Source organism: Malaya genurostris, chromosome 3, assembly GCF_030247185.1.
Source record: "Malaya genurostris strain Urasoe2022 chromosome 3, Malgen_1.1, whole genome shotgun sequence".
NCBI classification, from domain to species: Eukaryota; Metazoa; Arthropoda; class Insecta; order Diptera; family Culicidae; genus Malaya; species Malaya genurostris.
In genome coordinates this window covers 95,175,622-95,188,567 of record NC_080572.1, presented here as the reverse complement: position 1 = coordinate 95,188,567, position 12,946 = coordinate 95,175,622, and the positions used below count along the sequence as shown (strand labels likewise).

Here is a 12,946-nt window from a genome sequence, read left to right as displayed (position 1 = left end):
ATTTTGATTCAAATCAAACAGAGATCATTGTTTTTGTTGAAGGGAGAAATTGGTTTGTAACAATCATATTCTAGCTTGAAATTAATATAAATCAGATTTTAGAAACTACTAACCGACGACACGACCAGACACTCCGAAGAAAAATCGAAATAAAACGTGTCTGTTAGCGATTTACCACCAGTTACCACAAATATAGCGACCCCTTGATAATGATAAAAATATTCTTCTCGATCAACACTGTTTAAGTTGCTACGAACTAGTTACCAAGGATCCCCGAATAAATAAACAAAACTATTAGATAAAATTGAGGAACAGATAAAATTATTTAACTTTTGGTCCCTCATTACCACTTTATAAGAGTAACTTAAGAAAGTAGAACGTGAAATGTTAAGCTGCCCTTACACGAGACAATATTATTGTCAATCCAAAGTATTGTCAATACCGTCAATCCAATTGACTTGGTAACTTGAGTCCGCATTTTTCGAACAAATCAAGCGTTTGAAGCTTCAAATATTGCAACTGAACATTGAAACATTGAGAGGAGAGTTCATTGCACATATTTGATAGTTTCTTCTCTGGAGAGAAAGTATTGTCGGATTGATGAGCAGTTTTGATTTTTTGACAATATTTTCGTCAATCCAATGAAGTTTCCTTTACACGATCAAAAGTATTGTCAATACTCCTTGTATTGACAATAATATTGTCTCGTGTAAGGGCTGCTTTACAGCCATCATTAGTGCAAGCTGTAATAAAAGTGAGTGCATGAAATTTTATTTGTGAGCTTTCAATATAGGTATGTTGTTGTATATAAACATACCATGATTACGTTCCAAATATTATCTTGATATTACATCATTTTCAGATTTTACTCTTTGCAGTTCACCGTATTCGGAAATGATCTTAGAGTTGGACATGTACAGCCTGCAAGGGCGATATATATTTGCCAGATATTATTTGTCTGGTAAAATTTTGCCCAGAACAGATCTCCTACCAGAAAAACATCTGCCAGAATAAACCAATCCTCAGAAAATCATCTCTTAGGATGGACTAACCTCCAGAAAGGTTATAAGAAAATTTACCATATCATTATGGAGCGTGTGGTGCCCAAATGTTGCTCCTGCTCGTTTCTACTGTAACAACAGCAACAAGTCTAAATCCAATCACACCTGAAGTCTTCCCTAGACCTAGGTAGTATCGTTAGTATTTCGGGTATCGACAGGCAACGTAAGCCATCCGCGTCACGTGGAGACTCGGCACACGTGCGCAAAGTAGCTTCAGCTGATTTTGAATGTATATTTTTTCTTCAACATTGTGACGTATTTTTAGGTTCGTTATCTTGCGGCAACACAAACCCAAATCGACAACACCTCGCTGAAGTATCTGGTGAAGTCATCAATTAACGTTCGTTTACGATTCTGTATCCATTGTTCAATGGACACGTTTTTAAGTTGTTTTATCCGTTTCATTCGTTTTCGAACGTTAACTGGTGTTTTGTAACATTGTACATTTCAGAAAATTTCGAAAACTAACATATTTCAATACAATGAATAAATGAGAATTGAAGGAAACGCTTAAAAATCATTCACTAATTTTATTTCTTACTATTACGTACATTAAACTATCTGAAGAGAATGACAAATACAGTGACGAATAAAAACAAAAGGATTTTCCCTAGTGAGTCCAAGCTTCTGCAGTACTTTCGATCATTTCAATATCGGTGTAATTTTTTGTATGTCCGTTTCCTTCAAGTAGATTTCATTTGAGGTATCATTATTTATCGTTAGTAGCATGGCATATTTATTTTGAATGCCAAATCCGTGTATTCTTTTCAAATACAGTAGTACTTTGTAGTCGTGCCCATTGGCTAATTTCAAGCCACAAATGTGGCTAGAATTATTACACCGAGACCGACTAATTGATCCACTGCTCTAACAGCTAATGATGCTGGAGAACTTGTAACTTCTTAAAACGGATCTTCCACTTGGACCGTTGAATCCATTCTAATTTTTTCGTAATAATATACCCGTTTTGCAGTTTCATTTGTTTACATTTCTTAAGTCTTCAATATACAGTAACCAAGGTTATGGTAACTGTTATTCAAAATCAATAAAATATCAACTTGTGTTGCCAATTTTAATATTTTTCCAAGCAATTTCGTTTTGACAGTTACTGAGGGGTAATTAAATTTGCGATACAGTTTTACTAGACGAGTGGCAGGTCGTGTCGTCGTACTAACTGTTTCGTTATTTTAAACATGCTCAATTTCTCTGCGTGTAGGATAACGTGGCGCCATCGTGACATATGCGAGTACTGTCCCAACTAAATGAATATTCGAAATGACCATTAAAATGATTAAAGAATTAAATTTGAGTGTCCTGTCTGTTAGTCTGTGACGTCGCTTCTGATTTTTCTACACCCACAATAAAAGAGAATACCTAGGACGGTAAACACTACTACTAATCCCATCTTATAATGACGATTTTTCCATGTTAACTTTTTGTTTCAATTAATATAGCGTAGTTTTTTATCACTAGTTTTTCGTTGGATGTTTTTTATGTTTTACACAATTTCTTCTGATAAGGGACATATGGCCTGGGTCCTTATGTTGGTAGATGGAAATGAAAAATTGATAATTAATAATATACAAAAGTAAAAATTAAAAAGACAAGCTGTCATTTTGGACTTGCAATTTCTTATCATTTTCAATACAGATTTTTGATCCCTCGACACATATTCAAAGATTTTTCCCCTAGGAATATAAATTTAAATGTGATAACTTTTGAATGAACTGTACAAAATGCACACGTCGATTTTAGTTTCTTTATTCGTTTATAATCCAATGGACTTTCTTTTCACTGGACTACAAGCGAATATCTCGATGTGCGGCTACGTCGAGTCGCCAAAGTTCGGATAAAAATTCTTTCTTTCTCGCGAAACACTCGAACTTTCAAAGCACTAACACGATTCAACGTGCTCCCTCGCTGAGAGATTTAACTGAAGTAAATGGCACATTGTCGCAAAGCTGATTTACCGGTAGCGACACCCACAAATGGAACCAAGAAAAAGAGGATTCTTCCAAAATTTTTAATATCGGCAGAAGAAAATCGATTTCAAAATGATTACTACTACTTTTTTTAGTGTAAACTAGAGTGCCTATAACCAGAGTGACGACATCTCATCCGTAATTTTGGCAACAATTCAAAACATTCCATTAGCTTCACATTGAATTGACAGGTCGTTTGCTCGTTTGGAACTGGGAGCTGTCATTCCAAACGAACAGCTGTCGCCACTCTGATTATAGTCACTCTAGTGTAAACTATGATTAAACATGGAAAAGCTTCAGAAATGTGTGAAATTGGGTAAGGTTAGGTTTTTTCGGACCAACATTTTTTTAAACAGAAACCAGTGCAATAATGATTTCTCGAGTACTAGAATGTCTAGCGATCGCGTACCATTTATTTCAAATATTTTATTTGTTTTTATTCGGGCATTGGAAAAATGGTATTGAACCAAGTATAATGCCCAATTCTAAATAAACGTTATTTTTCGCACAATAAATTAAGATCAACAAGCAGCGCCTCTACATTTTATTGTTGCGTCTTGTGCCAATAGTTTCCGCGACCTTCGCTTTCGTCGCTGGTTCGTTTTTTAGGCAACACCATTGCTTAGTTCTCTACTTGAAGATAAGATAGCGCTGTTGTGTGAACAGAATCGAAGGCATTCGTCATATTTTTTATAGCATTTAATACCAGCATCCTATCAAAGATAACACGTTGCAAAGATGCCCCACTACTGCTAAATAAGCAAAATGTAACTGCGTTGTTATTATGTAAAAATATGTAGATTTTCTTCAACTGGATTTCAAACAGCTGTACGTAATAGATGATTTTGTCCCGACTGCCATTGGTATGACTAATTCGAATAAATCTAAACGAAAATCAAGTGCTGTCACAGACCAACCGCTGGTCAGTCTTTCTCTTACAGTGTCTTTGATCAAAAGCAACACCGCTTGCTGGAGGTGTCTGTAGGAAAAAAAGTCAGAGCAGATAGACTTTCACATCGGAATTTGTTCGGAATTGTTACAACACGGAACGAAGTTTCTATAATATTCAATTAGACTTCAACAATAGAAGTAATGGCTGCGGTAAGTTCAGTATGTTGCCAGGTATTAGACATAATAAAGAACTCAATACTGACATCAGTCCATATCTACTTGATTAGATGATTAGTGTGATATGCTGAATGATTCAATAAATTGCATCGGAAAAGATAAGATAGTCTCAATTGATGCGATATGTAACTGACCTGGTGCTAGCATGCATTAATACTCATTGAAATGTCTCTTTCAGGTAACACACGAATTCAAAGTAGAAATGACATGCACCGGCTGTTCGGGAGCCGTAGAACGAGTCCTCGGGAAATTAAAAGGTAAACAAATATCAAACAGTTGGTTAGCAACGAAATCAGTTCTACTATATTAGCATAAATCATTACATTACACAGGGGAATCATTTAAGATAGTAGTTTTTTTAGTCGATCAGGGAAAACATTAGTTTACTATTATCTGATCTAGCGAATTTCCACAAAATAATAATTTCGCTTCGGCTCTAAGAAGCGATATCACAGATAAAATTTTTCTACAAATTTGCAATACTGTTTTACCGACGCAAAAATTCAATGCGAATGCACCTGTTTTCATCTGACCCTTTGAACCAATGCATCGAACAGAAACAGCAGATCCCAATCTAACTTATCAATTTAGTATTCAAGATGAATGGCGGTACCGTTATCCTATTTCAGTCTATTGTGGATAGTGTATATCTCAAGATTTTATTTTAACTGGACGTAAAACGTTAAACGTAATTTAACCGATTTCAGAAAAATATATAGCATATGCTTATAACACTTTTCTATTTTGTAATTCATGCTGTAGACAAAGTGGAAAAGGTGGACATTGACCTCGACAACAAAAAAGTCTTCGTCACTTCAACACTCTCATCGAATGAGCTACTAGAAACCATCAAGAAAACTGGAAAAGAAACAAATTATGTTGGTGTTAAAACCTAGTGCTGGGTCTATATTTGGATGCTCAGGGATATTCTTAAAATTTAGAAATGTTAATGATTCAAGTATTAGTCAAAATTGATGTTTGTTTTTACTCATGAATGTGTTTTAGTTTTGACTGATTTAAAAAAAAATGTGAACTAAATATAATTTTATGTACAATACGATGTTTATGGTTTTTCAAACAGAAAGAAACTATTCTAATCTTATGCTTCTATTGAGCACAACGTCCTCAACCATCGTGACTCTTCGATCAAGCCCGTTCAGGGCGTTTTCAATTGATTTCAACTTTCGATGGACATACCTTTCGAAGCTGTTACGGCCACCACAGTTACTGTAACGGTTCGAACAGGATTCTGAGAAACGGCATCCGTTTGCGCTCTTCGATAGTCTTATTACTATTTCCTTTACAAGAACATACAAATCATTAGCTTTGAGCAAACGCTAATAATAGAGAAAAATATAACTCATTTGCAAACCTCAATAGCATCTGTCAGATAAAAATTTTCTGTTTTGCGAGCGTCCACTAGAATGCTTGTATCCGGAAGATTCTCTTTATTGTTGCTAAAGCCATGCTCAAATTCGTCATCGCCACCTGGACATTCTTCATAACTGAGTTTTTTATATAGCGGTATAGATTTTCTATTATTTCGGTGTCCATGTGGAATATCACTACATTCTGACATATTCAATGAATCTTCGGAGGATTCATTGTTGAAGTTAGATTTCCACAGCATGATCTGCAACCATAAATTGTCAAACTTTTCAAATGCATTTTTGTTGTTTGCGTTAAATACTTACGTGTCTATCCTCGCTGCCCGTGGCAAATAACTGACCATCTTTGGCGAATTGAACCGCCGTCACGGGTCCTGTATGTCCCGTTAGCGTGTAAATGTGTCGTCCTTCCAACAAATCGATTATCTTTACAGCTCCATCGTTACTTCCAGTGATCAAGTAGTTTCCAGACGGATGAAATTGCAAAGAATTAACGGAGCCTTCAAACAGCCGGTAATATTGAATAAGTTTGCGAATTTTTATGTCGTATATCTTAACCCGCGCATTGTCCAATCCAATAGCTACCAACGATCCATCCGGATGCCAGGATATTTTATTGCCTGCTCCTTTCTGATCAACAAAACTGTGCACACATTGACCAGAAACAGGATCGAAGAGTTTCAAAGCTCTATCATCACCACACGAAGCGATGAGTTTGTCATCAGGGGAAAATCGAGCGCAACGTACCCAGTTAGTATGTCCGGTAAATGATGACACAAAATGTTTCCGCGAGACTTTCCATAGCTTGACTGACTTGTCGTCGGATGCTGTAATCAGTTTTTTCCCCTTGGAATCAAAATCTACCGATCGAATGTTGGATGTATGAGCTCTGAATTCATCACAGTTTCCCATTAACGATGGGACCCAGATCTTTACGGTACGGTCCTTCGAGGCAGAAGCAACAATCCGACCATCAGGGGACCAACAAATATCATTGACAACATCCGAATGAGCTTCGAAGCGCATACAGCGAATTTGCTCATTCATATTCCACACGATTGCGGTACTATCATCAGAACTGGTAACGAATCGTTTTCCTTCTGGATGAAACGAAATGCCAGTTATCTTGCCTCGGTGGCCTTTCAGGTGCCGGAGAAGTACCGGATCCGATGACATTTTAGATGCTCTTTCACGTAAATGTAAATCAAGACATAAAATGCTAACACAATTTTCAACAGAATCCGACGACGACTGCGATTTTTAACATTGAAAAGAAAAATTGACTTCTACAAATAAAATAGCATTTATCGCAAAAACCGTTTACATTCAAATTATGCTGTTTAGTAACTTTGCGTCAGCGCTGCCAACTATATCGATTTATCGGTATATATACCGATTTTTGGACTGAATACAGGAACACAGATATGCTCTCTTGGGGCTGCTTTACACGAGACAATATTATTGTCAATACAAGGAATATTGACAATACTTTTGATCGTGTAATGGAAACTTCATTGGATTGACGAAAATATTGTCAAAAAATCAAAACTGCTCATCAATCCGACAATACTTTCTCTCCAGAGAGAAACTGTTAAATATGTGCAATGACCTCTTCTCTCAATGTTTTAATATTCATTTGCAATATTTAAAGCGCCAAACGCTTGAATTTCTCGAAAAACTCGGACTCAAGTTATCAAGCCAATTGGATTGATGGTATTGACAATACTTTGGATTGACAATAATATTGTCACGTGTAAGGGCCGCTTTGGATTGTTCGCAACGCTGTTTTATCGCTTATAGATTGATCTATTGTAGATCTACACGCTTAGAAAAAGTTACTCAGAGTTTGAGTGCTAGTTACTCATTTTCAAATGATACATGGAAACGTCAAAAATTGAGTAGTTATCATCAATGATATTGAGTAACTCCTACTCTAAAATTGAGTTTAACGCAATAACTCGTTTTTTTGTTACTATTCGCAAGATCAGTCTAAAAGTTGTAATAACCATTTGTAGCAACAGGTTGTATATTTTGTTAGTGAGGCGTATTTCAAGGGTGAGTCGCTCAACACAAACGGTGTTGTGTCTACAAAAACCGGAATGATAAACTCCGTGTTGTGCTTCAGAATGGAACCGAATATGCTCAAATGTCATTTATGAGGAATAAGTGTATGATTGGTGCCTGAGCATAACTGACATGTATGTTAATTTGCGATTGACACACTACTCCAAGCAACCACCACCTGATATAGTATTGAGTTCAATTACTTAATATTTTAATACAATACACTTAGAAAAGGAGCAATTTTTTTGCAAATTTGGTATATGTTAAATAAAATTTCACTCAAAATTTGAGTAATAGTTACTCTATTTATGGTACATGTACAAATAAAGTATTACTCAGTAAATGAGTAGATTTTACCCAAATATCGTTTCCAGTGGAAGAACTCAAATTTGAGTAACTTCGGAGTTACTCTAGATTAGAGTTGTTCCACTTTTTCTGTAGATGAGTGCGATATTACTCATTTTTGAGTAACTATTTTTAAGCGTGTACGACTAAAACATGTCAATTATGTACCGATAATTCAATTTTCATACAGATAATTACCGATTTACAGTTTTTTTTGTTTAATTCCATAGGGGTTGAGCGACATTTATTTTGTTGCTCTCAAAATCAGTACCCTCACTAAATGGAGTCATGATTTTTCCTCACAATACAGATTTTTGAAAAAAAAAAAGTTGGCAGCTCTGCTTTGAGTTTGAATCGAGGTTGCCAGAAGAATTTAACGATCAAACCAAAAATTATTTTTAATTCCGAAAAACTAACTGGTAGAAAATATAATAAATACGCTATACATTAACTTAAGAATTATTTCATAAAATCGATGTCATGAAATGTTCTCAAACATCATTTATTTGAGTATCGTACTAATTGTGGAATCATGCAAGTATAAGTTTTTACATCCAGCATCCCTGATCATAATCAAAATTTCAACTGTTGAACTGCACTGTGTGAAAACACCATAATATTTCATAGTATTTTCCTGTTTTTAGTGATTGACACATTGTAAATTCGAATCTGACTATCAGATAGCGCATCTACGAATTGGAGTCCCTATAATAATAAGTGTCGCGCAAAGAACCAAACGAACGGTCAAACGTTGAATCAAACAAGATCTAGATAGATATCAAACTTTCAAATATATGGTTGGAATACCACATGGAGTTTTTAAGGCTTAAGAATATCGTATGAAGTCACGAAAATTGAAATTCCAACAAAAAGCCATATGAAATTCATACGAAATTTTATTAACACTATGCGATGACTAAAATATGTTTGCGGCCATATAGTCGTAAATTCGTTTTCGCCTGAGACGTCAGGATAGACATAGCACTTCGGTGTAAATAAGTGCATTGTAAATAGCAATGACTTTACGTCTGCTTAGCGGATTATGTTGATCCGCGAGGTGGCATTAGCAGTCAACATAATCTGCTAATGCACTGATGAGCTGAATGCGAAACGTAAAACAATCAAAACAGTCATGTGCACTTCTGCACAAATCGGTACCCACGAGGTGCCAAAACCTAAATGACTAAAATATGTTTGCGGCCATATAGTCGTAAATTCGTTTTCGCCTGAGACGTCAGGATAGACATAGCACTGCGGTGTAAATAAGTGCATTGTAAATAGCAATGACTTTACGTCTGCTTAGCGGATTATGTTGATCCGCGAGGTGGCATTAGCAGTCAACATAATCTGCTAATGCACTGATGAGCTGAATGCGAAACGTAAAACAATCAAAACAGTCATGTGCACTTCTGCACAAATCGGTACCCACGAGGTGCCAAAAATTAAATGACTAAAATATGTTTGCGGCCATATAGTCGTAAATTCGTTTTCGTTTGAGACGTCAGGATAGACATAGCACTTCGGTGTAAATAAGTGCATTGTAAATAGCAATGACTTTACGTCTGCTTAGCGGATTATGTTGATCCGCGAGGTGGCATTAGCAGTCAACATAATCTGCTAATGCACTGATGAGCTGAATGCGAAACGTAAAACAATCAAACAAGTTTGTTTTGCACCGTAGCAACTAGCATAAAGAGTTGCCAGAAACGATCTCCTTTCACATTTTCACGCTATCGCAACGAAAGGGAGATATTTGCTAGGCTTACTTGTTCATGCTGTAAACCAAACATTGGCGATTCGTTTATATGGGACTTAGGGGTATTATTATTTGTATTTGGTGTAATTACGTGACATAGTGGAATTCAACGGTACAACAACAGTACTATTAGGGTTTTTCTTCCATTTTCGCTATGATTTTTCAAATGAATTTACCGGTTTAATCATTCATATATCGGTTTATTTTATCGTTGTAAACATGAAGTAATTTAAATTTTTTTTACCGATTTGACAGCTCTTGCTGAAACCCAGTAATTTCGATCATCGGACGGATCGTGCACGAAAGTTAATCATTTTGAACAAGATTGAAGTTTACTTAGTGTATCGCAGACGCAAACAATTAATCAAGGAGGACGACGGATGACCGATGCTCTGTGAACGAGTATAACGTGATGATTAGTTGATGCCTTTCATCAGACCCTGTCAGCTTGAAGCGAAATCAATCTTCAGTTCAGCAACGCCATCGCACGGCATCACATTGTATATATCATGTCAACTGTATGGGTGCGCTATGCTGCTTTTTCGCGAGCACGAATTTGACATTTCTCTCACCTACTTGTTTGTACAAAATTCGAATGTGATAGCTGGTTATCTTGTTATTATGATGTCTTTGCTTTCATGCAGTCTACCTGGGTTCGATTCTCAACTTCGAAGAGGCAAATGACAATGGTTTAAAACCTCTATAATCGAGTGACATCAACCAGATAATGCCTTGTTCTGGTACCTCTTCACTCTTTTGCGCTAGCGATACACAATGTAAACGTAAATCTTGATCAAAACGCAATAATAAGCTTTTAGTTTGACGCGGTTGATGTAAAGCTTTTAGATAGACGCAGCCCGTTGGATTTTGTCGACCCGCATCGGTCCGATCATCGGCCCGATTATCGGACCGATTGAGCACGATATGGGGCCGATCGTAGCGCTTCGATCGGCCCGTCATCGGACAATTCTGCACCATTTGCATCAACCGCGTCGACCTAAGAAAGTTTTATGTTTACATTATGCATCGCTAGGGAAACAGAGCGAAGGAATATCAAACAAGGCATTTTCGAGCCAACGTCTCCCCGATTGTGTGCGAAAGAGTGTTAAACACTGTTTTGTTTCGATCATAGAGGCTTTACCCTTAAGGTCATTCGCCTCTTAGGGCCAGAAAAACTCTTGCCCTATGTTCGGGGTTGGAAATCCAGTCCCGATATATCCCATCCCCTGAGTATCAGACATCCGCTCTCTGCTTTGGTATATCTTCACTCTTTTGTTCTACCGATACACTATCCAAGCTCGAAACGCAATCAAAAGCTTTCGTGCACGATGCGTCCGATGTTCGGGTTTACTGGGAGTTGATGCAGAATCGCAACGCTACGATCGGTCCGATTTTGTTATCAATTTCGCCGATGATCGGACCGATGTAGCTAGATCAAATTCACTGGGAAGTATCATGTCTAAACGAGTAGCGCCTCTGGATTTCATTTTAGGGTCAATGTGCCTATAAGCACAGGCAAGAAGCTAGAATTAAACGTCAGAATTTGCAAAATATTGGAATGACGAATTTTGTGTTATATTCATCTTAATTATCAATTGATATAGAATGTTTTCTTTACGATTACCATTAATTTCAAGAATTGCCACTGCATTTTCAAGTAAGTACCCATGACTTCGAAAAATCACGCAAATAATGTGTTTGTTTATAGGTGCTTCGAAGGTGAGAATCGCCCCGGCATTCTCTCCAGCATGTTTTTCCAATAAATCGATCAATACAACTGTTTCCCGTTTTACATCATCGTTGGTGTCCCCACAGCTTGACACTTCCATTCTGCAGAAAGTAAACCAACAGATAGAATCCAGTTCTGAAGGCCGCCTCTTCGTGGTAGTTCAATTATGCGGAAAGCAATTTAAAATTACATCTGGCGATATCATCATCGTGGAGGGATATTGGCCACCGAATAACGGGGAAATAATTCGATTGGACAAGGTATTGCTTGTCGGAAGTAAAGATTTTTCTCTGATCGGGAGGCCGTTGGTGCCCCAGGGATTGGTAGATGTTCAGGGAACCATAATCGAAAAGTCCTTGTCACATACGAGAACGCATTTCAAAAAGAAACGAAGGAAGCAGTATATGAGAATTAATTTTTACCGAACGCAGCAAACAATGATCCGAATTAATTCCATCGAGTTGAATTCGCATGGTATTCCAGAAAAGGATGAATTCCCAGATGAGTTTGAAAACAGATTTTTCTAGTTGTTTACTGTGAATTATTTGAATAAATTTAGTTTAATAATCAGACGACTGTTATTTATCTATCGGAGTACTGTTGCGTTTGATCTATTATCGATATGCATCTTCATTTAGCGAGAAATTGTATGTTATCTAGGTCAGGTTTGATAAACCGTAGTTCAGATCGATGCAAGTTTCTTTTAATAAATAAGGATTACATCATACTATCAAGATATTCAGCTTGAGATATTTTATGGTTAGAATGGCGTCTCCAGTCGAGTCCGCATTGAAACTCATACATACATACATATGTCAAGCTCGTGTGCGCGAAAATAGCAGAACTGCACCCCCAGAATACTTGCCATGATATGTTAGTACTGCACACCAGGGCCGCTTTTACAGAGGGGCAGTGGGGACACTCGCTCGGACCCACAATCAGTAAAAAATTCAGTTAGAATCACACAAATAAATCTTGCCCCCTCTCCTGGGTGGGCTCATTACTACGTAAAAGCGGCGCTGTTGCATAAGAACAAATATTAAGTGAAAATGGCTTTATTGCTTTTCAAAGTATTCTCCAAGATAATCGATACACTTTTGCACAGTTGCCACATTACTCTTTCTGTCGAAAAAAAACAGGTGATCATCTGCTTCGAAGTGCTTCGTGCGTGAACAACTTTGGTTGGATTTGGCTTGTCTTGGAACACCCACCTAGTCGATTGCTGTTTTGTTTCCGGCTCATACGTATATATCCATGATTCGTCACCTGTTATGATCTTATATACGTCGGGTGATGCACCGCGATCGTATTTTTTTAACATTTCCTTGCACCAATCGACACGAGATTCTTTTTGAGCGATTGTCGAATTGTGCGGGATCTAACGAGAACAAACCTTTTTTGCTGTCAGGTGTGCATATAATGTTAAATGCATGCGTGTGGAACTAATGCCCAAGGATGTCTCTATATCACGGTATGTCACATGATGACCTTGC

The 12,946-nt window shown here is 37.2% G+C and overlaps 3 protein-coding genes across 3 annotated transcripts; 2 read left to right on the top strand and 1 right to left on the bottom strand.

The window, feature by feature from the left end:
* Positions 1-3,967: 3,967 nt before the first annotated feature.
* Positions 3,968-5,231, top strand: LOC131436820 (copper transport protein ATOX1). Its single transcript, XM_058605749.1, has 3 exons — positions 3,968-4,144; positions 4,350-4,428; positions 4,934-5,231. Exons 1-3 carry the CDS (start codon positions 4,136-4,138, stop codon positions 5,065-5,067), a joined length of 222 nt encoding a protein of 73 aa, XP_058461732.1. The 5' UTR covers positions 3,968-4,135; the 3' UTR covers positions 5,068-5,231.
* On the bottom strand, positions 5,080-6,913 carry LOC131436818 (POC1 centriolar protein homolog). Its single transcript, XM_058605747.1, has 3 exons — positions 5,866-6,913; positions 5,544-5,804; positions 5,080-5,469 (listed from the first exon to the last, which is right to left on the bottom strand). The coding sequence occupies exons 1-3, from the start codon at positions 6,733-6,735 to the stop codon at positions 5,260-5,262; spliced, it is 1,341 nt and encodes a 446-aa protein (XP_058461730.1). The 5' UTR covers positions 6,736-6,913; the 3' UTR covers positions 5,080-5,259.
* Positions 6,914-11,234: 4,321 nt separating this feature from the next.
* On the top strand, positions 11,235-12,023 carry LOC131436819 (large ribosomal subunit protein bL21m). Its single transcript, XM_058605748.1, has 2 exons — positions 11,235-11,381; positions 11,433-12,023. Exons 1-2 carry the CDS (start codon positions 11,330-11,332, stop codon positions 11,978-11,980), a joined length of 600 nt encoding a protein of 199 aa, XP_058461731.1. The 5' UTR covers positions 11,235-11,329; the 3' UTR covers positions 11,981-12,023.
* Positions 12,024-12,946: the final 923 nt, after the last annotated feature.

Excerpts from the sequence above, each read along its gene's own strand:
- LOC131436819 (XM_058605748.1), top strand. The coding sequence starts at position 11,330 with ATGTTTTCTTTACGATTACCATTAATTTCAAGAATTGCCACTGCATTT. Across the intron at positions 11,382-11,432 it reads AATTGCCACTGCATTTTCAA|GTGCTTCGAAGGTGAGAATC; the intron begins GTAAGTACCCAT and ends GTTTGTTTATAG.
- LOC131436820 (XM_058605749.1), top strand. Across the intron at positions 4,429-4,933 it reads AGTCCTCGGGAAATTAAAAG|ACAAAGTGGAAAAGGTGGAC; the intron begins GTAAACAAATAT and ends TTCATGCTGTAG.
- LOC131436818 (XM_058605747.1), bottom strand. The coding sequence starts at position 6,735 with ATGTCATCGGATCCGGTACTTCTCCGGCACCTGAAAGGCCACCGAGGC. Across the intron at positions 5,805-5,865 it reads CGGGCAGCGAGGATAGACAC|ATCATGCTGTGGAAATCTAA; the intron begins GTAAGTATTTAA and ends TTATGGTTGCAG. Across the intron at positions 5,470-5,543 it reads ATCTGACAGATGCTATTGAG|GAAATAGTAATAAGACTATC; the intron begins GTTTGCAAATGA and ends GTTCTTGTAAAG.